The sequence below is a fragment of the Triticum urartu genome, chromosome 5, assembly GCF_003073215.2.
Source record: "Triticum urartu cultivar G1812 chromosome 5, Tu2.1, whole genome shotgun sequence".
In the NCBI taxonomy this organism is placed as follows: Eukaryota; Viridiplantae; Streptophyta; class Magnoliopsida; order Poales; family Poaceae; genus Triticum; species Triticum urartu.
Genome location: NC_053026.1, coordinates 18,458,461 through 18,483,373, shown reverse-complemented (window position 1 = coordinate 18,483,373; position 24,913 = coordinate 18,458,461). Strand labels below are relative to the sequence as shown.

The 24,913-nt window shown below is 53.9% G+C and overlaps 1 protein-coding gene across 1 annotated transcript; it reads left to right on the top strand.

Annotated features, from left to right (window-relative positions):
* The first annotated feature begins 18,791 nt into the window (after positions 1-18,791).
* On the top strand, positions 18,792-24,378 carry LOC125506649 (splicing factor 3B subunit 1-like). The gene is made up of 2 exons (XM_048671420.1): positions 18,792-19,194; positions 22,031-24,378. The coding sequence occupies exons 1-2, from the start codon at positions 18,792-18,794 to the stop codon at positions 24,313-24,315; spliced, it is 2,688 nt and encodes an 895-aa protein (XP_048527377.1). The 3' UTR covers positions 24,316-24,378.
* Positions 24,379-24,913: the final 535 nt, after the last annotated feature.

The following is a 24,913-nucleotide window of genomic DNA, read 5'->3' as shown; positions in this document are numbered from 1 at the left end:
TTCCACCCGCAGGGTGTATTTTGAACTTCTGTTCAAAGATTCGGCCAAGGGCCTATGTTATGTAGATATTTATCCGAGTTCTATCATTTCTTGCTCATTGCTCTGTTGGCTTTTTCCTTTGCCGCCTTCCCTTAGTTGCCGTCTTTGCCAGTCGGACAGCCGCTTTGCGGACTGCCGCTGGATCAAATGCTTGGCTACTTTTGGGAAGGCAAGTACTTAGCCATTTTTTAGAGTCTTTTTAGCAAGTTGAATAGAAGGCGGCAAGCCGACTACTCAAGAGTCGGTTTTGCGAAGGAAGGCTGGAAGCCGGCTTAAACTATGTTTATGCTTTGAATCCTTGGCCATTTTTCGTGTGGGCGCCCATTCTTCCTTACTCCTGCCCACCAAACAGTCGCTCTGCGAGCTGTGACTTCTGACAGGAGACGGCTTAGGCACCACGCACTACTTGTCCGACTGCAGGAAGCATTTCATAGCGCAAGACGGCGAGTCCCCGGGCCGACTAGTCAAGTCCGGTGCCAAGCAGCATAACAAAGAGTAGCATACTCGAAGGCATAATTCTTATCATACAGATAACAAAAAAGGGCAGTCCCCGAGCTCGTCTCGGGGGGCCTGAAGTCTTGGTACTTTTGATACAAAAGGGTAGCGTGGTACATACTGCATCAACTGTGAAATCTTCGGAGAAGATTTGCATTCCATGGCCGTTCCGTCTCTTTGCCGGAGTCGTCCCTCTTGCGTGCTCGGGGCTTCTGAGCGTCGATCGGGTAGTAGGAGTCGTTGCCCAGCACTTTGCTGATGATGAAGGGGCCTTCCCAAGGCGCCGACAACTTGTGCCGGCCGGCTGTTCGCTGGATCAGTCGGAGCACAAGGTCGCCCTCTTGGAAAGATCTCGGCCTGACCTTCCTATTGTAGTATTGGCGTAGGCTCTGCTGGTAGATGCTGGACTGGCTGAGTGCCAACAGCCGACCCTCCTCCAGCAAATCGACGCCATCTTGTCGTGCTTCTTCTGCTTCCTCCTTGGTGTACATCATGACTCGCGGGGAGTCGAACTCTATATCCGTTGGGATGACGGCTTCAGCACCGTAGACGAGGAAGAAGGGCGTGAAGCCGGTCGACTTGTTTGGAGTCGTGCGCGGACTCCAGAGGACGGCTGGCAACTCGTCAAGCCAACAACCGGCCAAATGCTCCAGTGGTTCGACCAGCCGAGGCCTGATGCCAGACAGGATGAGGCCATTTGCCCGCTCCACCTGGCTGTTTGACTTCGGATGGGCAACGGACGCTAAGTCCAGTCAGATGCCCTGCGTCGCGCAGAAACGGGCCAAGGCGCCTTTGGCAAAGTTGGTGCCGTTGTCGGTGATGATGCTGTGTGGTATGCCGTACCGAATCTTGATGTCGGAGATGAAAGTCACAGCAGTCGGACCATTCAACTTCTTGATGGGCTTTACTTCTATCCACTTGGTGAACTTGTCCAACGCGACAAGTAGGTGAGTTAGGCCGCCTCGCGCCGTCTTGAATGGTCCCACCATGTCCAGGCCCCAAACTGCAAAGGGCCAGGCGATGGGGATAGTCTTGAGCGCTGAAGCCGGCTGATGCGGCTTGGAGCGGAACTTCTGGCACCCCTTGCACTTTTGGACCAATTCCTTGGCCTCTTCTAGGGCAGTCGGCCAGAAGAAACCGTCTCGAAAAGCTTTGGCGACAAGTGCTCTTGAGGCCGCATGGTGGCCGCACTCGCCTTGATGGATGTCTCTAAGAATTGCTTGGCCTTGCTCTGGCTCGATGCAACGCTGGTACACACCAGTGACGCTGCGCCTGACCAGCTCTCTGCTGACTATGGTGTAGGTTGCCGCTCGGCGTTGTACTTGCCGAGCCAAGATTTCATCAGTTGGCAGCTCTTTGCTTACTAGGAACTTGAGGATGGGCTGTGCCCATGAGGGTGCTGCTATTTCTTCGACTGCCAGAACTGCGACTTGGACGAGGGCGGCTGGGCTGGGAGGCGGCGGGCTGGAGTCCGCAGCCGCTTGCTGGATCGATGAAGTCCCTGGGCCGACTGATGCAGTCCCCGGGCCGAGTTCTGGAGTCTTTGGTCTGGTCGCCGCAGTCCCCGGGCCGAGTTCTGAAGTCCCCGGGCCGGCTTCGACTGCGGCATTCTTGGAGCCTTCTACAGGAGTTTTTGTGCCGTCTGCTGGGGTTCTTGAGTCGGATCCGACTTCTTCAGGGGGAGCCGGCACAAAGATGGAGTCTGACTCTGGTGAAGGCTTGATAGACGGCTTGAGGAGGCGCTGAAGGGCGACGCCGGATGGTATTGCTTGGCGGGTGGAGCCGATTCGTGCCAGGGTATCTGCTTGGTCGTTGTCGTTCCTTGGCACGTGGAGGAACTCGCACCCCTCAAAATATCCACTGAGTTGCTGCACGAGGAAGCGGTATCTTGCCATGTTTGCATCCTTGGCGTCCCAGTCGCCAGATGACTGCTGGACCACCAAGTCGGAGTCGCCATAACACAGGATCCGGCGAATGCCAAGTTCTTTGGCAAGCCGGAACCCGTGAATGAGCGCCTCGTATTCGGCGACGTTGTTGGAGGCGGAGAAATGGATCTGCAGTGCATACTTGAGCTTGTCGCCTTTAGGAGAGGTGAGGATGACGCCGGCTCCTAAGCCGGTGCGCATCTTGGAGCCATCAAAATGCATCCGCCAATGGGTGGAGTCGGGCACTGGCGGCAGGTACTGGGTCTCAGCCCAGTCCACGAGGAAGTCGGCCAGTGCTTGCGACTTAATGGCGGTGCAGGGCTGATAGTAGATCGTGTAGGGGGCCAACTCTATGGTCCATTTGGCCACTCGGCCAGACGCATCTCGGCTTCCGATGATCTCGGCTAGTGGGGATGTGTAGACCACAGTGATTGGATGCTCTTGAAAATAAGGCTTCAGCTTCTTGGCGGCAAAGTGCACGCCGTAGCACATCTTCTGGTAGTGGGGGTAGTTCTGCTTGGAGGTCGACAGCACTTCGCTTAGGTAATATACCGGTCTCTGGACAGGTAGTGCCTTGCCTTCCTCCTTGCGTTCAACTACTATGACTGTGCTGATTACCCGGCTGGTGGCGGCAATGTACAGGAGCATGGGCTCTTTGGGAGTCAGAGCCGCCAACACAGGGGGAGTAACCAACATCTTCTTCAGCTAGAGAAAAGCCTCGTCCGCCTTGTGGTTCCACTCGAAAAAAGTGGTCTTCTTCATGAGCTGGTACAAGGGGAGAGCTTTCTCGCCCAGCCGACTGATGAATCGACTAATGGACGCCAAGCAGCCAGTGAACTTTTGCACATCTAGCAGTCGGCTGGGTACCTCCATCCTCTCGATGGCCTTGATCTCAATAGGGTTGCACTCTATGCCGCGTTCGGAGACCAGGAAGCCGAGAAGCTGGCCGGCTTGTACTCCGAAGACGCACTTCTCAGGGTTGAGCTTGATCTGGAATCGGCGCAGGTTCTCAAAGGTCTCCTTGAGGTCTTCCAAACAGTGTTCCACGTTTTTCTGTCTTCACCACCACATCATCCACATAGACGTGGGCGTTCCTGCCAAGTTGCTTGAGGAGGCACTTCTGCATGCAACACTGAAAGGTGGCGCCGGCATTCCTCAAGCCGAACTTCATGGTCAGGTAGCAGAAGGCTCCAAACGGCGTGATGAAGGCGGTCTTCAGTCTGTCTGCCGGGTTCAGCTTGATCTGGTGATATCCGGAATATGCATCTAAGAAGCTCAACAGCTCGCATCCGGCCGTGGAGTCTATCACCTGATCAATTCTCAGCAGAGCAAACGGGTCCTTGGGGCAAGCTTTGTTGAGGCTTGTGTAGTCAATACACATCCGCCACTGCTTGTTCTTCTTCAGCACCAAGACCGGGTTTGCTAGCCATTCTGGAAAAAATACTTCCATAATAAAGCCGGTGGCAAGGAGCCGGGCTATCTCTTCTCAACAACTCTTCTTTTCTCTTCTGACAGGCGGCGCAAGGGCTGCCTGACGGGCTTCACATCAGATCGGACATGTAACTTGTGCTCGGTGAATTCCGTCGGTACACCTGGCATGTCTTTGGGGGACCATGCGAAGATGTCCCGATTCTCACGGAGGAAATCGACGAGCTCGCCTTCCTATTTGCTGTCAAGGTTTGCACCTATGACAGCGTACCTCTCTGGGTGCTCTGGGTCCAAGGGTATCTTCTTCATCTCTTTGGCCGGCTTGAACAAGCCCTCAGCTTCCGACTCCTTGGGGTTGGGCAACATCTCTGGCTGCTTGCCGGCCATTGCCACAACCCGATCAAGAAGCCGCTTCTCAGCTGCAATTACCAGGGACTCGGCCAGCCGACTGCTCTCCGCCGCGCAAGCGGACGACTTTCTGTAGTCGCCTGCTATGGTCAGAATTCCCTTGGAACTCGGCATCTTCATCTTGAGGTAGGCGTAGTGGGGGACCGCCATGAACTTGGCCAATGCAGGTCGGCCAAGCAGCGCATGGTACGGGCTTTCAAGGTCCACCACTTCAAACCAAACTGGCTCTCGGCGGAAATGATCTTTGTCTCCGAAGAGAACATCTATCAGGATCTTGCCGATTGGCGAGCGGGAAAGGCCAGGGACAATGCCATGGAATACAGTCCGGCTGCTCTGAAGCTATCTTTGCTTGATTCCTAACTTCTCCATGGTATCCTTGTACAGGATGTTGATGCTGCTGCCCAACACTCGCGAGAAGCGAGCGGCCCGCCTATCTGTGGCAAAGGTGGCTCCCAAAACCAGAGCGTAGGAGCCCGGATTCGGCATCACCTCTGGGTGATCAGCTCCGCTCCAACTGATAGGCTTTTCGGACCAGTGCATGAACTCTGGAGTCTCTGACGCTACCGCATTCACCTCTTGCTGCTGCTGCAGCCTGCTGCGTCTATCATCAGCCACACTGGTGAACACCACGTAGGCTCCGTGCTCTTCTGGGTACTCGTCTTATAATGCACCGACTGGCCTGACAGCCGGCTGCTGGGGGTGGAGGCGGAGGCGGCTGCCCAGCAGGCGGGGGAGGCAGGAGGCCGTCTCCCTTGGCGATCCTGGTGAGCCAGTGGCACTTCCGGGTGGTGTGGTTTGACGGCTTCGCGCCGCTGTGGAACTTGCAGGGACCATCTAGAGTCTGATCGTAAGAGAAAGCCGGCAACCAGTTGGACTTGCCGTCTTTCGGTCGCTTGGACGGAGGGTGCCCTTCTGGCTGCTGGTCTTCGACTGTCGCCACCTACCGGCTACTAGAAGCCGGCTGGGGGGGCCTTGCTCTTGTGATCGCTCTGCGGTTGTCGCCGACTGGCGTCTCCAGCCGGAGTCCTGGGAGCCTGAGGGACCACTTTGCCAGTCGTACTGACTTGAATCTCTGTCTTCATGGCAGAGTTGGCTGTGGCATACTTGTCCGCTATGATCAGTAGCTCGTCCAGGGTTTCTGGCTCATCGCAGAGGAGCTTGTGCTTGAGGAGGGTGCCTTCTCTGAACCCGGCGGTGAAGTACTCGATGGCCTGCACCTCGTGCACACCCTCGCAGGAGTTCCGAAGCTCGGCCCAACGTGTGAGGTAGTCGCAAGTCGACTCATTGGGGCCCTGCACGCACAAGGAGAGCTGGCGAGGCTTGGGAGGTCACTTGTACGTGCTTGTGAAGTTGCGGACAAAGGCTTCGGTGAAGTCGACCCAGCTATTGATGCTGCAGGGCTTCAGGCTGTTCAACCATGTCCGGGCCGTGCCCTGGAGCATGAGTGGAACGTACTTCACGGCAATGCGCTTGTTGCTGCTTGCTATGTCGACGGCCGTGGCATAGTCAACCAGCCAATCTTCTGGCTTCACGGAGCCGGTGTACTTGGGAGTATCTCTGGGGAGAGTGAACCCTTTGGGAAAGGGCTCATCTCGAATGCGGGGACCGAAACACGGCGGACCCAACTCGTCTTCTTCTTCCAGCGCCAGGGATCGGTGGAGTCGATCAATCCGGTGGCGGGCGTCATTCTCTCCGACTCCCTCTTGGCGGCCGAGGTGGTCGCCGAGAGTCGGATGCTCAACGGGCAGCGGGGAGACTCGCCTTTCTCTGCTAGGTGGAGGAGGCAGATAGTTGTCCCGCCGCTCCACTGCTCTTGGGCGGCCGTCTTGGTCGCGCTCGATGGTGATGTGAGTCTGACTGCGACTGGCAGCCGGATCCTTGTCTTTCCTTCCGCGGACGCTGCCAGTGGGCGTCCGAGACGTCGCGCCTTGATCTCGGCGGGGTGGCAGGTCGTCGTTCTGTCGTTGCGGCGCCTCCGTGCGGTAGCCGGCCGCGTTCTGTGTGGCAGCCGCGTCGAGGAGTCGCTGGACTCGCTCCGTCATCAAGCGGCGCTCCTCACCCTCGAAGTTGTCCAGCTCGTCCGCCGCCGCCTGGGCGACTCGGATGTTCTCCGCGGGCGTGGTATACACAGGGCGATTGGCCCTGAACATGTTGGCGATGTCCACGCCGCGCTACCGGACCGCGCCTAGGCGTCTAGGCCCCGTTGGGGCTGGCGAGCCGCCCACAGCGTGATCCATCTCACGCTGGTAGGCTTCTGACAAGCGTCTCATGCTTGCCAGCTTCTTCGTGCCTTCGACGAGCTGAAGGCGGCGTGCCTCCAGCGTCTCGGTGTCAGCGTCCTCTGGAATGGGCGCATCCAGGTCTTGCAGTGCCGCGTCGAGCGGGTCATGAGCTCCGCCGTCGGGGTGCTCGCCATGACCGATGACGAGCACTTCTGTGACGGTGCTTCCGCCGCTCTCCGCGCGAGGGAGTGGCTCGTCGTAGACCACCACGTTGGTGGGGAATGCGTCGAGCGACGCGGCGTCAGAATCGACCAACATCAGGTCGGTGGAGCCTACGGACTCCAGGTCCACGGCAGGCTCGCCGGCGACGTGGAGTTGATCGAGGAGACCCGCGAGAAGGCTCTCGGGGCCGCCGGTGCCTGCGTCGGATGTAGGCTCGTCGGAGAGGCGAACCTCGCCGACAAGTTCGGCGAGGCAGCTGGCTGTGCAGGCGATCTCAGCACCGTGCAGCGCGTCGGCGCAAACTCCATCTGGCGTGCCGGGCTGGCTGCGCTCACCAGGGAGGAAAAGGATTCCCGTCCAGAGCAGGTCTCCGGACGACGGTGCACCAGGCCCCAAGGTGGGCGCCAAATGTCGGGGGTTGGATGCGACATATGCCAAAGGATGGCTTATCATGGTGGGGGCGAGTAGAACATCGCCAGTGCCTAGAAGCGGGATGAGGCGTAGACATGCACGCCGGCAAATCTTACCCAGCTTCAGGGCTCTCCGAGGAGATAACACCCCTACTGCTGCTCTGCGGGGTCTCCGCATGATCACTATGGCAAAGTGTATACAAGGTTGCTCCTCGAGCTGTTTTCTGGAGGTAGGAGAAGGCAAGGCTTGCTCTCTCCCTCCTATGTTCTCTGGTCTAGTGCTAAAAGAATCGAACCCTTTGCATGGGTGCCCCGGGGGGTTTATATAGGCCTACCCCCCGAGGGTACAATGGTAATCCGGCTGGGCGCGGGTCCCAGCTGTCTGTCTCTCAGGCCGCCGTCTTCTCCGCCGACTACTGGGGCCCGCCGACTGGTGGGCCCTGCTGACTGGTCTGGTACAGAGCCGACAGGCCTTGTCCGCCGCAGGCGAGTCTTGCTGGCTGCGGATTACTGTATCCACGCTTCTAATGACGCTGGCTTGGTCATGGGGTCATGGCAACAGTGCCACCGCCTGATGAGCGATCACTGTTGTCATTCCCCATCTTGTCTGGTTAATGGCGTGCGGGGCCCGTGGGAGGAGCCGGCCGACTCTCGGAGGCCGACTCCCACGGGGTCCATCTTGAGGCGCTCTTGCCGTCTTCTGTACCCCCGCTGACCAGCAGGGCCCACCATCTCTGGGTCGTACAGGCAGGCCGATGTGGGCACAGGGTTCCGGCCACTGGGGCTGATGTCAGGGCTGGCATGGCAACAGTGCCGCGCCGGACGGAGATCTCCGTTGGTACGGCGCACTGTAGCCATGCCTGCCCTTGGTAAGGGGCGGGCGTGGCCCGTACTGAGACCACGCCCCGTCCCGTCCCTCCTTACGAGGGCATGAGGTGGTTGGAGTCGCGGGCCGACTCCCCATGGCCGGCTTCTCTGGAAGCCGCCAGTTAGGAGTCGACTCATCTTGTAGTCTTCCCTGGGACTCGGCCGCGAGTGGGTAGTCGGCAGCGCTGCTGCCGACTCCCAGAGGTGGCCCTCCGTCTTGGGGTTCTTGAGGGGCGAAGCCTGCCCCGATGTCTTGAAAGGTTCTGGGCCTCGGGTTAGCCTACCCGTGGCCCATTACTCCGACAATGAGAGGGATGAGATCATGAGGCCGAAGAATTTCTTTTGTTCGTCCTTAGCAAATCGACTGCAACTGTGCTTCTCTCCATCAATATGACGATAAGCTACAGAATCTTATGGTTAAAAGATGACCTTTCAGAGCTCTGGTGACTTTCGGCTCTTTCTTCCCTCACGGCAGCTTCAGAGTCAACTTTCGACGTCATATTGACAGTGTTACAGCCATGCCTCTGCCCCAAGTGGCCTCACACTATGATCCTGCTCACCAACCTCGCCATCAAATAGGTCGCACCCACAATCAGCCACCAGATTGACTGGCTATATTTTCTACTAGCAAGAGTGCAATTGAGAAAGATTTGTGTTGGATTTGGCTTTCTTTCCAGTAGAAGAGTTGGTTTGGATACGTTGGGATTTGAAGGCCCTATTTGCAAACGAGCCGAGCCAAGATAGGATAAAATTCTCCAAACCTATTCCTTTTGTGTTGATTATTTAGTTTTGAATTTGAAATTTGATGTTTGATTTAAGTCGGTTCGTTGCGTCCCCAGTTTCCAAGTCGGTTCGTTTCATATATAATCCAAGAGAGGTGGGATTTGCCTGATCCGAAGCCCAAACCCCCGCAATCTCGCCTAATTCCCATCGCTCTCCCCCGCGAAACCCTAGCCCGCGCCGCGGCCATGGACGGGATCGACGCGGAGCTCGCGCGCGCGCAGGACGAGCGCCGGAGGCTGGAGGAGGCCCTGGCGGCCGGCGTGCCCATGGCCGTCTCCTCCGTCACCTTCGACAAGGATCTCTACGGCGGGGGCGGCAATGAAGGCTACGACACCTCCATCCCGGCCTCCGAGGACGACGACGACGCGCCCGAGCCCGCCGCCAACCCCGCCGCGCGCCGCCTCGCCTCCTACACGGGCCACGCCGTCGCCGCGGCCGTCGACATCCCCCGGCAGGCCGACGGCGGCGGCGACGACGACGAGGCCCCCGCTAGCAAGTCCCGGCGCATCATCGACCGCGAGGACGACTATCGCCAGCGCCGCCTCGACCGCGGCCTCTCGCCCGACCGCCACGACGCGTTCGCCGCGGGCGAGGCCACCCCGGCCCCCTCCGTCCGTACCTATGGCGATGCCATGCGCGAGGCCAGCGCACTGCAAGAGAAGGAGCGCACGCTGCGGGAGATCGCTAGGAAGAAGAAGGGGGAGGAGGAGGAAAGAGCCAAGGAGAAGAAGGCCGCGCCTCCGCCACCGTCAGCCGCATCAACAAAACGACGCAATAGGTGGAATCAGTTGCAGGAGGGCGATTCTGCAGCTGCTGCCGGGGCCAAGAAGAAGGCCAAGATAGCCTCAGATTGGGATGCCCCTGATGCAACTCCTGGAATTGGGCGCTGGGATGCCACCCCGGGGCGTGTGGGGGACGCGACGCCCTCTGTGAGGAGGAACAGGTGGGATGAGACGCCGACTCTAGGGAGGATGGCTGATGCCGATGCAACTCCGGCAGCTGGTGGCATTACCCTAGGAGCAGGAGCCACCCCTTCTGGGGCATGGGATGCTACTCCTAAGCTGCCTGATGGGCTTGCCACGCCAACGCCCAAGAAGCAGAGGTCAAGGTGGGATGAGACTCTGGCTAGTATGGGGAATGCAACACCCATTGGCACGGCAGCGACACCATTTGGAGCAGAGAACCTTGCCACGCTGACACCTGGCCACCTTGTTGTTGTCCCGATGACTCCGGAGTATTACCATCTCCTGCGGATGGAGCGGGACATCGAGGAGCGAAACAGGCCTCTCACTGACGAGGAGCTTGACGCCATGTTCCCGGCGCAGGGATACAAGATTCTTGAACCTCCAGCTTCGTACCAGCCCATACGCACACCTGCAAGGAAGCTGCTTGCTACACCAACACCTCTGAGCACACCATTGTATGCTATTCCCGAGGAGAATCGTGGGCAGCAATTTGATGTGCCCAAGGACTTGGGTCCTGGGTTGCCACTCATGAAGCCAGAGGATATACACTTCTTTGGGAAGTTGCTAAATGAGGATGACGAGGAGCAGCTGACGCCAGAGGAGCAGAAGGAGAGAAAAATCATGAAACTCCTGCTCAAGGTGAAGAACGGCACGCCCCCGCAGCGAAAGACGTCACTTCGGCAGCTCACGGATAAAGCACGTGAATTTGGTGCTGGCCCACTGTTCAATGGAATCCTGCCATTGCTCATGCAGCCAACGCTTGAGGACCAGGAGCGGCATCTCCTGGTGAAGGTTATTGACAGGGTGCTGTATAAGCTGGATCACTACCGGAATCGCCCCCTATGCCGACGGCAAGGGCCGTCGGCATAGGCCTGAGTCCCGTCGGGGTAGACCTATGCCGACGGCCCCCGTCGGCATAGGGCCGTCGGCAACATATGCGTCGGCACAGCCAGGGAGGCCGTCGGCTTAGAAAAGCCGTCGGCATATATGATACGCCGACGGGGGCCGTACATCTATGCCGACGGCCCCGGCCGTCGGCAACTATCACGCCTAACGGCGGCCGCCGTCAAGTCTGCCCAATGACTGATAGCCACGTGGCACCCCTATGCCGACGGCCTAGCCGTCGGCTTAGTCAAAACCTATGCCGACGGCTAGACCATCGGCATAGGGGTGCCACGTGGCGACCAGCAGCTGCTCTAGGACCAAGTCTATGCCAACGGCCGGGCCGTCGGCATAATTTGAAACTAAGCCGACGGCCTGGCCGTCGACATAGTCCTTCATACAGAGCTCCCAGTAGCTGACACGTGGGCGCCTATGCCGACGGCCTAGCCGTCGGCACAGTTTTAAACTAAGCCGACGGCAATGCCGTCGGCATAGGCGCCCATGTGTCAGCTACTGGGAGCTCACGCTAGCCCTATGCCGATGGCCTAGCCGTCGGCATAGTTTGCTTTTGCTTTTTTTTTCTTTTTTCTGTTTGTTTTCAGATCAATTCAATTCAAATTGCAGCACATATCAGTAGATATATATGATGAGATAGACATATAAAACACAACGGGATATCATCCGGCACCATCACAACAATATATGCATAAGCATCATCACACACAAGTCTCTAAATGAACATCATCACAACCAACATAAGCATATAGAGAAGCACGCAAGTCATCTAAATGATCATCACCACACACAAGTCATCTCAAGCATCATCACCACACAAGGATCATCGAGCACCGCGGAGGTCGTCACCGCCAAGACGGCCAAAGCCCAGGTCGTCAGTGCTAGCAGCAGCGCTACCGCCAAGACCGCCTCCGCCTCCGCCTCTGTGGATCGGAGTGGTCGGCTCCGTGTCTCTGGAGTGCTGCGAAGACCGCCGCCAACGGTAGATCCACGTGTTCCCTGGATGTTGAAAAGACATATGCACGGGATATATGACTGTGTTGAAAGGCATGACATGCTTTGGGTGAATAGATTGGGGATGAACTAACCGGCGAGGGGCCAGCGTTCTGTGCCACAAACTCCTCAAAGCTCATCAGCACTGGTTGTGCTGGAGGGCATTGTGCTGGAGGGAACTGAGGACACCTGCCGGCCGCCATATCCTGAAAAGCCTGCTGCATCTGGCTATCCCTCTGCACTTGATGTTCATAAAGCCTCTGATGCCACGCCATGGTCTCCTGGCGTGTGTACTCCATGTAGGCCTACGGTATGACATGATGGAACTCATAAAACTACTAAATGCGGAAAATGAAGTGAGAAATGAAGATAAGAGGGAAAATACTTACAGATTGTTGCTCCTGAAAGAGGTACTGTGTACTGGTCACTGGCTGGCTCGTGCGCTGGCTCAGGCTCGGGTCGATCCGATGAAGCTGTGTGTAGGAGATACCAGGAGTGATCACAGCATCGAGAACCGCCTCCCGACCGTGCTCCTTGGGCCCCATGCTCACCACCGCCCTGTCGTCCAGAGGCGCCGCAATGGGGTCAGGTGTGTCAGGATGTAACTTTAGATACGCTTCGGAGTAGGCCTTCTTCCTCCCCGCGGTCTTCTTGCCGTAGTACTTGGGCTCGCCAGGCTTGGAGTCCTTCCGCGTATGGGCGATCTCCCACGCCTGCATGTGTGAGAGCGGCCGCTTCAGTTTCTCCTCCTGCACCACCAAACAGAGGTTAGTCATACATAATAAAGTGATGGTAAATAGAAGAAGAAGAATGTTTAATGGGGTTAGTCATACATTAACTGCCTTGTGGAGATAGTGGTTTCGGTTTCCCTGAGCATGTACTCCCTCCGTCCCTCGGTTAGCCTTATTTTTGGTTCTCGTAGCCACCCAGGCTCTAGCCTCATCACACCATAGATCCACCAATGCTGCCCAGGACTCGTCTTTTCCATAACACCAATTTGGACACACCTACATAATAAAAGCATAATGGCATGTAGGTGTGTCCAAATTGGTGTTATGGAAGCATAAAGCATAAAGCATAATGTACCACAAGGTAATGAAACCATAATGAAAGCATAATGAAAAATCTTTTATACTTACCGCCAAGAACTCGGGCCTCTCCAAGGTAATGCCCATCCTCCGCGCTTCTTCCTTGGTCATCTTCACACCAAGATAGTCGTGGTAGTATGTGGAGATGGCCACATAGCGCACCTCGTACTGCATCTGGCGGGCCTTCTTCTTGTATTGGCGCAGCACGATCTGGTCCACTCTAGCCCTGTGCTCCGGAAGAACTTGATAGAATTTCTACAATCATGCATGAAACAAGAATGGGAGAAGCCATGAGTTAAATCATTCATGAAACTAGAATGGACTTGTGCTTCTGAAGAGAACTCACCCAGAAAGTAGTGATCACGGCCTTGGCATGGGTCTCATGGTCTGCGTGGTGGGCCGCTTCCCAGTGGTCCCAGCTCGTGGCCAAAACCCGACGGTCCGGCTGCCTGACTGGATCAGGACAGTACAACCCCGGCCAATATAACTTCAGCAAGACGGTGATGAGGCCGTTGGGAATACGGACCCCTTTAGAATATATCCAGTTGCTGCAAAAGAATGAACTATTAGCATGTGACAAGAAAAATAAATAACAACTGGAATAAGCATGTGACAAGCAACATAATGAACCACTTACTCTTCTCCCGTGGGCTCAATGAGCCACTTCTGCTCCTCAGTAGCAGGAACCTGCTTTGGTAGCTTTGCGTTGCCACGCAGCCACCCCTTCGTGTCAACCCCCTTCCCGTCACCACCATCATCCCCGCCACCACCCTCCCCCTCCCCAACCTCCTCCTCCTCCTCGCCTGCCTCCTCCTCCACCTCCTCCTCCTCCTCCTCCTCGCCTGCCTCACTAGAGGAGGGCCTCGAAGACAACACCCCTAAGTCGGTGAGGGTGCGCTCTTTCTAGCCGCGACCCCCTGTAGTGGCTCTCCCCCCAGCACCTCGTCCTCTAGAGGCTCTCCCCCCGCCCCCTCCTCCTCTAGGGGCACCTCTCCCTCGACCTCCCTGTGAGGAGTCATCGTCAAGTAGCCGAGGGGGAGGATTACGTGCTCAACCACTCCGACTAGGCAGGCCGACGACCTTGCATAGGAAACCCACGCCGTCGGCCTTCCCCTTGCCCATGTTCCATGAACCTGCATTGAAAAGAGAAAAAGCAATTAGTAAATTAATGAAATGAAGGAAAAGGCATGATAATAAACACATTAATAAAAATGCATAAAAAGGCATATTCCTAAACTATAGAAAAAATACTTGAAACGTACATCTGCTAGAACCCATATGAATCATCACTGTTGTAACCTCTTTCTCAGTCCGTCTCATCATCACTATCAATCATATCATCTTCGTTGTCCGACGGAGGTGGAGGCTCTTCCTCGTCGTCAGCGTTTTCGTTTAACTTTTCTAGCATAAGTATGTCATTTTCATTGACAATGGTCTCACCATCATTCCATGCATCGTCGACGTTTGGGTCCACATCATCATCACCCAATGGTCTAGCGTCATCGTTTCTAACCACATCATCATCATCATCATCATCAGGTTGCTCTTGATAGAACACTCCCTCGTATGTCATGGGGTTAATGTTGTAGTAATCATCTTCATTCGGGTCTGGTAGCTTACCATGTGGCGACACCTTGAACACAACTTCCCAACCCTTTAGATACACTTTCTGGCATGGGTAAGGCAGATAATATACTTGTGTAGCTTGGGTAGCCGCAATGAAGAGATCGGCTCCGGCATAGACGGTTGATGGTTTAACTTCGACCAAACCAATGGAAGGCGTATGTTTTACCCCCTCCTGCGGATCGAACCATCGGCATTTGAACACAGGCAGACTTAGGGTCTCACGCCCCTGGCGGAATTTAACCTCGTATATATTTTGTTCCCTTCCGTAGTAGTCTACTGAATTTTGACCGGGGGTGTACACTCCAGTATTTATAGTTTTGGGATCGGGGCGGCTGTTTTGGTGCTCCTCTGTATGGAAGCGATACCCATTCACATCATACTTTTTACATGTCACGACGGCAGGGTCAAAACCCATGGAAACCCATCTCAATTCATCATCCATAGATATGTTCGGATCTTTTCCCTACAAGTATAATGGAAATTTTTGCGTGCATTAGTTCGGTTAACTAATAAATGTTGAAGTAGGTATTTAATAGGGGATTGTGGAAAATTACTTTCTCCATGAACCAAGCAACAAAATTTTTACGTCCAGGGTTTCCATGACGGAGAAGAGTAAGTGCCTCCGCCTCAGTAGGAGGATTCACTCCCGTCCATTCCTCTTGAACGAAATCACTAAAAAAAGATAAGCGGTGTTAGACCGGGACTAAGTGAACATGAAACATGATGATGTGGAAGACATAAAGGAATGGTGTAGTGGTATTACCTCATCCACACTTCCTCAACTTCCTTGATGTTGTGCAAGATATAGAACATGAGGTCCTCCCACTCTTGTCGTGGCATGTTATAAGATTTCGAGGCCCCAGCCCTCCCACCTTGCGCGTTGAATAGATCGAGCCTGGGTTGATACTTGGGCTCTTCTATATTGTATCGAGGCACCTTGTTATGCAGATGGGGAACATGGTCTGGATAGTATGATGTCCTGAGGTCTGACACCTCCTCTAGGATAACTGCCTCAGCTATGGAAGCTTCAATCTTAGCTTTGTTTCCACATTTCCGTCGGAGATGCTTGTTCTGCCTCTCAGGGCCGTACTGCCAGCGATTTTGCACAGGGCCCCCCAACAATAGCTCGTTCGTGAGGTGCAGAATGAGATGTGTCATCGGAGTAAAGAAGCCTGGCGGAAAGATCTTCTCTATCTTGACTATCAACTCCGGTGCCTTCTTATGCAATTTTTCAATCACCTCTTTACTTACTTCTTTAGCACAGAGCGTGCGGAAGAAATGGCTAAGCTCGGCAAGCACTCGCCAGACATGCTCGGGGACATAGCCTCGAACCATCACCAGCATTATCCGCTCAATCCATATATGGTAGTCATGACTCTTCAGGCCGGTCACTTTACCCATTGAAAGATTGACTCCCTTACTTATATTCGATGCATAACCATCGGTGAACTTCAAAATTTGTTTTAGCCAGATAAGTACTTCTTTTTTTTCTGGCGGTTTAAGGACAAAGTCAGCATCTAGCTTGAACCAGTTTTTACGACCGCCTGTGGGAGGCTTCATGTTCAGGCGTGGTCTATCACAAATTCTCTGTTGATCGGCTCTAGCTTTTACGTTATCCTTCGTCTTATCAGGAATGTTGAGGATCGTGTGGAAAAATGACTCTGCCACATTCTTTTCGGTGTGCATCACATCAATATTGTAAGGAAGTTTGAGGTCCTTGAAATAGGGAAGCTGCGAGAAGGGGGTAATGTGCGTCCAGTTGTGCGTCTCACCATATCCCTCGAAGCCTTTGGCTTTGGCTTTGCCTTTGCCTTTGACTTTAGGCTTGAGAGCTTTTAGCTGAGCAAGAACATCTGCCCCCGAAAATGTTGGAATCTCGGTTACTTCATGAACAACCCGGCCTTTCGTGAAGTTCTTCTTGTCTTCCCTGTCTGGATGGTCTGGAGGGAGGAACTGTCGATGCAGGTCAAAGGCTACATACTTGCCACCCTTACTCAGCCAAATCATCCGCAGAATAGAGCATAGCCGGGAAAGTCATGCATGCAATAGTGCAACCAAACTTTCATCAAGAAATTTCTCTGCAAATCCCGGTCGTATGTCAACCTCGGAAAGTACCAAGAATGGTGCAAAGCATCCACAAGCGGCTGCATAAACACACCCAATTGCTTCCCCGGGTAGTCAGGACCCGGAATGATGAGTGACAAGAACATGGTCTTCCGTTGCATTAGGGCACCGGGAGGAAGATTGAGCGGAATTACAAACACAGGCCAGCAGCTGTATGGATTGGACGACATACCATATGGATTCAACCCATCACCTGATATGGCTATTCTAACATTCCCAGCCTCGGCTGCTTCCTCGGGGTATTCTTCATCGAATGACTTCCATGCTTCCCCTCCCGATGGATGTATGATTTTTTTTGGATTGTACCTTATACCTTCCTTATACCACTTCATCATTTTGGCAGACTCCTTCGTGATGAAAAGGTGCTGCAGTCTTTTTATAAAATCAAGATATCGAAGAACCTTAACGGGGATGGTTAGCTGCTTTTTCTCACCATCCTCACCGACCACCTCAATGTACCGAGACGAACCGCACTTCCTACAGTACTTGTCATCCGCATACTCGTGCCTAAACAAAAGGCAATTCTTCGGGCAAACATCTATTTTCTCATAATCCATAGAGAGTACCTTCATGATTTTCTTTGTATCGTACATGCTTTTCGGCAGTTCATGACCCTCAGGGAGGCTGTTAGCCCATACTCCCAGGAATGCTTCGAAGCATTTCTGGCTACAGCCATACTCAGCCTTGACTGCAATCAGTTGCAAGATGGCATCCAGCTGAGATATTTTCGCACCCGCATAAAGAGGTTTCTTCGACGAGGCCAAGACCTCCAAGAAGGCCTTTGCGGTTGCCTCCGGCTCCTCCGGTTCATTCTCTGAAGGTGTCGCATTTGCCGTTTCTGCAACAATGACATCATCTAGCATGTCCCTGACCCCGTCGTCCTCATATCCATCGATGCGTTGTCGCATCACCTCCTCTCTACCACGGTCCTGCTCGGCTATGTTTATCGGCGGCATGTCAAAGTTTGGCATATATCCGTGCGTGCGAAGATGCTCACTCATGTCCGTCTGATTTCTACGTTGACGTCTGGCACATCTCGCACAGGGGCATGGTGGGATAATTCTCATTGGACGACGGAATATCTCCTTCAAATACACATCGGTTTTCGCGATCCACTCTGATGTTACTCGATTCCGACGGATAAAACCACTGTACATCCACTGATTATCTGCCATCCTCTGCTTTTTTGCAACCCAAACAACATAATTAAGGATTCACTTAAATTAATCACATCAAATTTTCAGTTTCTACCGCGTTTAATCCACCTACATCTCTAATAGGTAAAGATGGGTCCTAATCCCACCCGAGAATGTGTAGATTGAGTACGTTGTCCACGCTCTACCCCGTTCCGAGACAAAATTTCAGCAGCACCTCCCCACTGTTCTCCAGATACACGTCTCGGCAAAATGCCGAGAGAATGTGCATCCGGAGAACAACAGGGAGGCGCCGCCGAAATCCTGTCTCGGAACGGGGTAGAGCATGAACAACGTACCCAATCTACACATCCTCGGGCTGTCCGTGGAAAGCGCTGGACAATCCGAAAGAGCTGCGGTGATAAATATGCAATTGAATGCATATTTATCGATGCAACCCTTTCGGACGGTAGACCTAGGTTACGCGACTTGATGTGAAAATTTAATCTAGTGACATGGAAAAAAAGTGACGGGGTCATGGAATTGCTGCTCACCCTCCGATGTAGAGGATGTAGTCGATCAAAGGAGGGACGATCCTGGACCAACACCTCCAACGTCGACGGTCACTCCACAAAGATGGGAACACCACAAATCCTGTTAATTCCATCAAGTGAAAAAAATTAGGTCTTCACCTCACATTAACCATTTGGCACAACATTATGAATCGACATGAAACAAAATGTCAAATTGCAAAAAAAATCTTTATTAAGTATTTTAGAAACCAAGTGCCTCGATTTGCTTCTTATATATGAATCAACATGACCATAACACTAACTTGACCAATATCCATCCATCTATCATAAATTTGCCCAACATCTAATTCATCTATATTCACAAACTTAGTAAAAACTATCTAGTATGTATGTAAATACCTAATAAAACTACACAAAACTATCTAGTATATATCTAAATATCCATCCATCTATCTATTCATCTAGCATCCATCTATATATTCATCTAGCATCCATCCATCTATCTAGCATCTATCTATTCATCCAGCCACCATGAACACAAGCAACGAGAACAACGGGTGCTCACTAGGGCTGGGAGCGGGCACGGCGGCGTCTGGCGATGGAGGGAGGAGCTCACTGGGGCTGGGAGCGGGCATGGCGGCGTCTGGCGATGAAGGGAGGAGCTCACTGGGGCGGGAGTGCTCATCGAAGCAGGGCCGGCCGAAGCCGCGCCCAGGAGTGCTCGTTAGGGCGGCCTGCGGGCTCCGGGAGGCCGAGCCAGGGCGGGGAGCCCTGCGGCCGGTGGCGGCGCGAGAAGGGGTCGGCGCGGGCCGGGTGGACGGCGGCGTTGTGGGGTCGGGGTGGGGTTGGGAGGCCGGGGCGGGGTCGGGTGGACGGCGGCGCAGCGAGGAGGGGCGGAGAGGGTCGGGGCGAGGGACGGGGAGGGGCACGGGCGGCGGCAGGCGGCGGGGAGCGGTGCGGGTGGAGCGGCGGCGCAGCGTGGGGGCGGCGGGGAGCACCGCAGCGTCGGGGGCGCGATGGGGAATGAGTGGAGGGGGTTCGCCCCGCGGGTGGATAAGGCAGACTATGCCGACGGCTAAGCCGTCGGCATACGTGAGGAGGCCACGTGTCACCTATGCCGAGGCATACTTTTTTTAAATTTTTTTATATTTTTTTATTACCCACGTCACTGATCCGCGTAACGCCTACCGTATGGCCTAAGCTATGCCGACGGCTTTGCCGTCGGCATAGTTTTATTTTCCTTTTTTATTTTATATAAATTTTTTAATGTTTTCCTATAGTTATATATTTATTTTTTTTATTTTATATAGATTTTTAAATTTTTTTATAGTTATAATTTTCCTTTTTTATGTATTATTATTTCATATAGATTTTTAATTTTTTTTAACCGCTCAGCCCTCTCCTCTCCCGGAACCACACAGAGGGGAGGGGAGGGGAGGCGCCGTCCGTGACGGGGGCCACACCCCGGAGACGCGTGCCGCCTCTTCGGACATGCCACAACACCACCCCACATGTATGAGGGCCCAGTACGACGCTCCGGTGCCATTGCTACCCCCCAGGTCCCCCGTCCCGCCTAACCCTGTAGCGTTTGACCACGGGATCTAGCCCTTTGACTTTGCACGGATGGGCTTTGACCAGCGGACCTTCCCACCCGGTTTTGTTAGGTCAGCCCATAGGAACACTTTGGAGCAACATCCGGGCCAGACCCACAACAAGATCCCCTCCGTGTAGACCCGACGCGTCCGTTTCCCCCCCTCCAGGTGCCGGCGGCGGCGCCGTCCGTGAGGGGGGCCACGCCCCAGAGACGCGTGCCGCCTCTTCGGACATTTCACCACACCACCCCGCATGTATGAGGGCCCGGTGCGATGCTCCGGTGGCATTGCTACCCCCCCCCCAGGCCCCCCTCCCGCCTAACCCTGTAGCGTTTTACCACGGGATCTAGCCCTTTGACTTTGCACGGATGGGCTTTGACCAGTGGAGACCGGGGAGCAACATCTGGGCCAAACCCACAGCTAAATCCACTCCATGTAGACCCGATGCGGTAGTTTCCCCCCTCCAGGTGCCGGCGGCGGCGCCGACCGTGAGGGGGCCACGCACCGGAGACGCGTGCGGCCTCTTCGGACATGCCACAACACCACCCCACATGTATGAGGCGCGGTACGATGCTCCGGTGGCATTGCTACCCCCCAGGGCCCCCGTCCCGCCTAACCCTGGAGCGGTTGACCACGAGATCTAGCCCTTTGACTTCCCACGGACGGGCTTTGATCAATGGACCTCTCCACCCGGTTGTGTCAGGTCGGCCCAAAGGGACACCGGGGAGCAACATCCGGGCCAGATCCATAGCAAGATCCTCTCCGTGTAGACCCGACGCGTCCGTTTCCCCCTCCAGGTGCCAGCGTCGGCGCCGTCCGTGACGGGGGCCACACCCCGGAGACGTGTGCCGCCTCTTCCGACATGCCACAACACCACCCCGCATGTATGAGGGCCCGGTACGACGCTCCGGTGGCATTGCTACCCCCCAAGGCCCCCGTCCCGCCTAACCCTGGAGCGGTTGACCACGAGATCTAGCCCTTTGACTTCCCACGGACGGGCTTTGATTAGTGGACCTCTCCACCCGGTTGTGTCAGGTCGGCCCAAAGGGACACCGGGGAGGAACATCCAGGCCAGATCCACAGCAGGATCCTCTCCGTGTAGACCCGACGCGTCCGTTTCCCCCTCCAGGTGCCGGCGTCGGCGCCGTCCGTGACGGGGGCCACACCCCGGAGACGTGTGCCGCCTCTTCCGACATGCCACAACACCACCCCGCATGTATGAGGGCCCGGTACGACGCTCCGGTGGCATTGCTACCCCCCAGGGCCCCCGTCCCGGCTAACCCTGTAGCGTTTGACCACGGGATCTAGCCCTTTGACTTTGCACGGACGGGCTTTGACCAGTGGACCTCTCCACCCGGTTGTGTCAGGTCCGCCCATAGAGACACCCGGGAGCAACATCCGGGCCAAACCCACAGATACATCCACTCCATGTAGACCCGACGCGCCCGTTCCCCTCCTCCAGGTGTCGGCGGCGGCGCCGTCCGTGACGGGGCCACACCCCGGAGATGCGTGCCGCCTCTTCGGACATGGCATAACACCATCCGGTTGTGGTAGGTCATCCGATATATATGAACACTTGGAGCAAAGTCCCCTTCGTATAGATCCGATGCGGTTGTTCCCCATTCCAGTTGCCGGCTGGCGGCGGCACCGTTCGTGAGGGGGGTCACACTGGTCTGTACAGAACCGAAAAATAATGTATGTATGCTTATTAACACATACTATATGTATGCTTATTAACACAATCTATATGTATGCTTATTAACACATACTGTATGCTTAATAATAATAATAATAATACTATATGGAAAAAAAGAAAAAAAGAAAAAAAACTATGTCGACGGCAAAGCCGTCGGCATAGCTGCGGCCAGGGCAGATGGACAGCGCCGCGGATCGATGACGTGTCAGCTATGCCGACGGCTGCCGTCGGCATAGGTCCTGGTCGGTGCGCTCTGGATCGGTGACGTGTCACCCGTATCTATGCCGACGGCCACCCGTCACGGCCGTCGGCATAGATTTGACGTCGTTAGCCGGCCGTGATGAGTGTTGTCGGCGGGCCCGCATCTATGCCGACGGCTTATATATGCCGACGGCAGCTGTAGGCGTAGTCCGGGATAAGCCGACGGCTGTGATGTGCCGACGGCTGCTGTCGGCGTAGACGGGGATAGCCCGACGGCCATTGTACGCCGACGGCCAGGATCTAGCTGTCGGCATAGCTCGGATTAGGCCGACGGTGGCCGTCGGCATACATTTGGCTGTCGGCTTAGAGCCCTGTTCCGGTAGTGGATGAGCTGGTCCGTCCATTTGTGCACAAGATTCTTGTAGTTATCGAGCCACTTTTGATTGATGAGGATTACTACGCTCGTGCTGAGGGCAGGGAGATTATCTCAAATCTTAGCAAAGCTGCCGGTCTTGCTACTATGATTGCCGCTATGAGACCGGATATTGATAACATTGACGAGTATGTGAGGAATACAACTACTAGGGCATTCAGTGTGGTGGCTTCTGCTTTGGGTATCCCCGCCCTCCTCCCATTCTTGAAGGCTGTTTGTCAGAGTAAGAAGTCCTGGCAAGCTCGACACACTGGTATCAAGATTGTTCAGCAGATTGCTATTCTCATGGGCTGTGCTGTTCTGCCTCACCTTAAGAACCTAGTTGAGATTATTGAGCATGGTCTAACTGATGAGAACCAGAAAGTGCGGACAATCACTGCTCTCTCTCTTGCTGCACTTGCTGAAGCTGCTGCGCCCTATGGTATAGAAAGTTTTGATAGTGTGTTGAGGCCTCTCTGGAAGGGTACCAGATCTCACAGTGGAAAGGTCCATGCTGCCTTCTTGAAGGCTATTGGTTTCATCATCCCTCTTATGGATGCTGAGTATGCCAGTTTCTACACGAAGGGTGTGATGCCAGTCTTAATCAGAGAATTCAAGTCCCCGGATGAAGAGATGAAGAAGATTGTCCTGAAGGTTGTGAAGCAGTGTGTCAGTACAGAGGGTGTACAGGCTGATTATATCCGGAGTCAGTGTGTCATCAGCACACAGTGTTTAGATCCTGATTGTATCCGGAGTCACAGAGTCCTTTCAGCGTTCTTCAAACACTTCTGGGTTAGGAGAATGGCTCTAGATCGTAGGAACTATAAGCAACTTGTGGAAACAACAGTAGAGATGGCAAACAAGGTGGGAGTTCCTGATATCGTCGGGAAGATTGTTGAGGATCTGAAAGATGAAAGTGAGCCTTACAGGAGAATGGTGATGGAAACAATTGAGAAGGTGGTGGCCAACTTGGGTACCTCGGATATTGATCCTCGTCTGGAGGAGCTGCTTATTGATGGCATCCTGTATGCTTTCCAGGAGCAGACAAGTGATGATGCAAATGTCATGCTTAATGGCTTTGGAGCTGTTGTGAATGCGCTTGGCCAGAGGGTCAAGCCTTACCTTCCGCAGATATGTGGTACCATCAAGTGGCGGTTGAACAACAAGAGTGCAAAAGTTAGGCAACAAGCTGCTGATCTGATCTCAAGGATAGCTATTGTGATGAAGCAGTGCCAGGAGGAACAGCTTATGGGTCACCTGGGTGTTGTGCTATATGAGTACTTGGGGGAGGAGTATCCTGAGGTGCTGGGTTCAATTCTCGGAGCGTTGAAGGCTATCGTGAATGTAATTGGCATGACTAAGATGACGCCTCCAATCAAGGATCTTCTTCCTCGTCTGACCCCCATATTGAAAAATAGGCATGAGAAGGTCCAAGAGAACTGCATTGATCTAGTTGGTAGGATAGCTGATCGCGGAGCAGAATTCGTACCAGCTCGGGAGTGGATGAGGATTTGTTTTGAGCTGCTGGAAATGTTGAAGGCTCACAAGAAGGGTATCAGAAGAGCCACTGTGAACACATTTGGTTATATTGCCAAGGCAATCGGGCCTCAGGATGTGTTGGCCACTCTGTTGAATAACTTGAAGGTGCAGGAGCGACAGAACCGTGTTTGCACGACTGTAGCAATTGCTATTGTTGCTGAAACTTGCTCACCTTTCACAGTTTTGCCTGCCCTCATGAATGAGTACCGGGTTCCGGAGCTCAATGTCCAAAATGGTGTTTTGAAATCTCTCTCTTTCCTCTTTGAGTATATTGGTGAGATGGGCAAAGATTACATATATGCGGTCGCTCCCTTGCTTGAAGATGCACTGATGGACAGGGATCTGGTTCACAGGCAGACTGCTGCGTCTGCTATCAAGCATATGGCTCTAGGAGTTGCAGGCTTGGGTTGTGAGGATGCTCTTGTCCATTTGCTCAACTATGTCTGGCCCAACATATTTGAGACATCTCCCCATCTCATAAATGCCGTCATGGAAGCTATCGAGGGAATGCGAGTTGCTCTAGGCGCAGCCGTGGTTCTGAATTATTGCCTTCAAGGCGTCTTCCATCCAGCAAGGAAAGTACGTGAAGTATACTGGAAGATCTACAACTCGCTGTATATTGGCGCACAGGATGCACTTGTGGCTTCTTATCCTGCACTAGGCGATCTTGGAAACAACGACATCTTCAGCCGTCCAGAGCTAACCATGTTCGTGTGATCAATCAACGTGAGTCTCTCTTATTTCTTAATTGTTAATATGTGCAGTGGCTATTGAAATATATATGCAGTTATTTAAACATTAATCAATATTCTGTTATAACACTTACGATACAATCAACTACCTTGGGTTCAGTGTTAAGGTACCAATAAAGGTCTGCACCACTAGGAGATTGAACCCCTTGCCCCCTTGTCAGCTAGTGTGACAACATGTCATTTTAGCATTCAAGCAGTAGCAAGTGGTGTTTAATCTGTCTTATCACCTTCCATTTTTGCATTTTTTTTGGTATGGTACGGTGTGTTTTTGTGGCTCTCTATAAGCAAGGATCTGATATGCTACATTGGCAGGCAGGAATGTTCATTGGAATGCATGCGAAGCTTGAACAGGGGTGGTATTTGAATTAGAGTTCACTTTTTTTTTGAACAATTAGAGTCCACATTTAATTAATTACTTGGTGTTACTTCTTGCGTCTATCTTTTTTTATTGAAGCTGCATTTTTTCTGTGTTTGCAGGCGTGTTCATTCCTGAAGGGGGCAATCTTTAAGAAATACTACCTCTTGTAAAGTAATATAAGATCGGTTAGATCACTACTTTAGTG

Excerpts from the sequence above, each read along its gene's own strand:
- LOC125506649 (XM_048671420.1), top strand. The coding sequence starts at position 18,792 with ATGGCGGCGTCTGGCGATGAAGGGAGGAGCTCACTGGGGCGGGAGTGC. Across the intron at positions 19,195-22,030 it reads ATGGGGAATGAGTGGAGGGG|TGGATGAGCTGGTCCGTCCA; the intron begins GTTCGCCCCGCG and ends CTGTTCCGGTAG.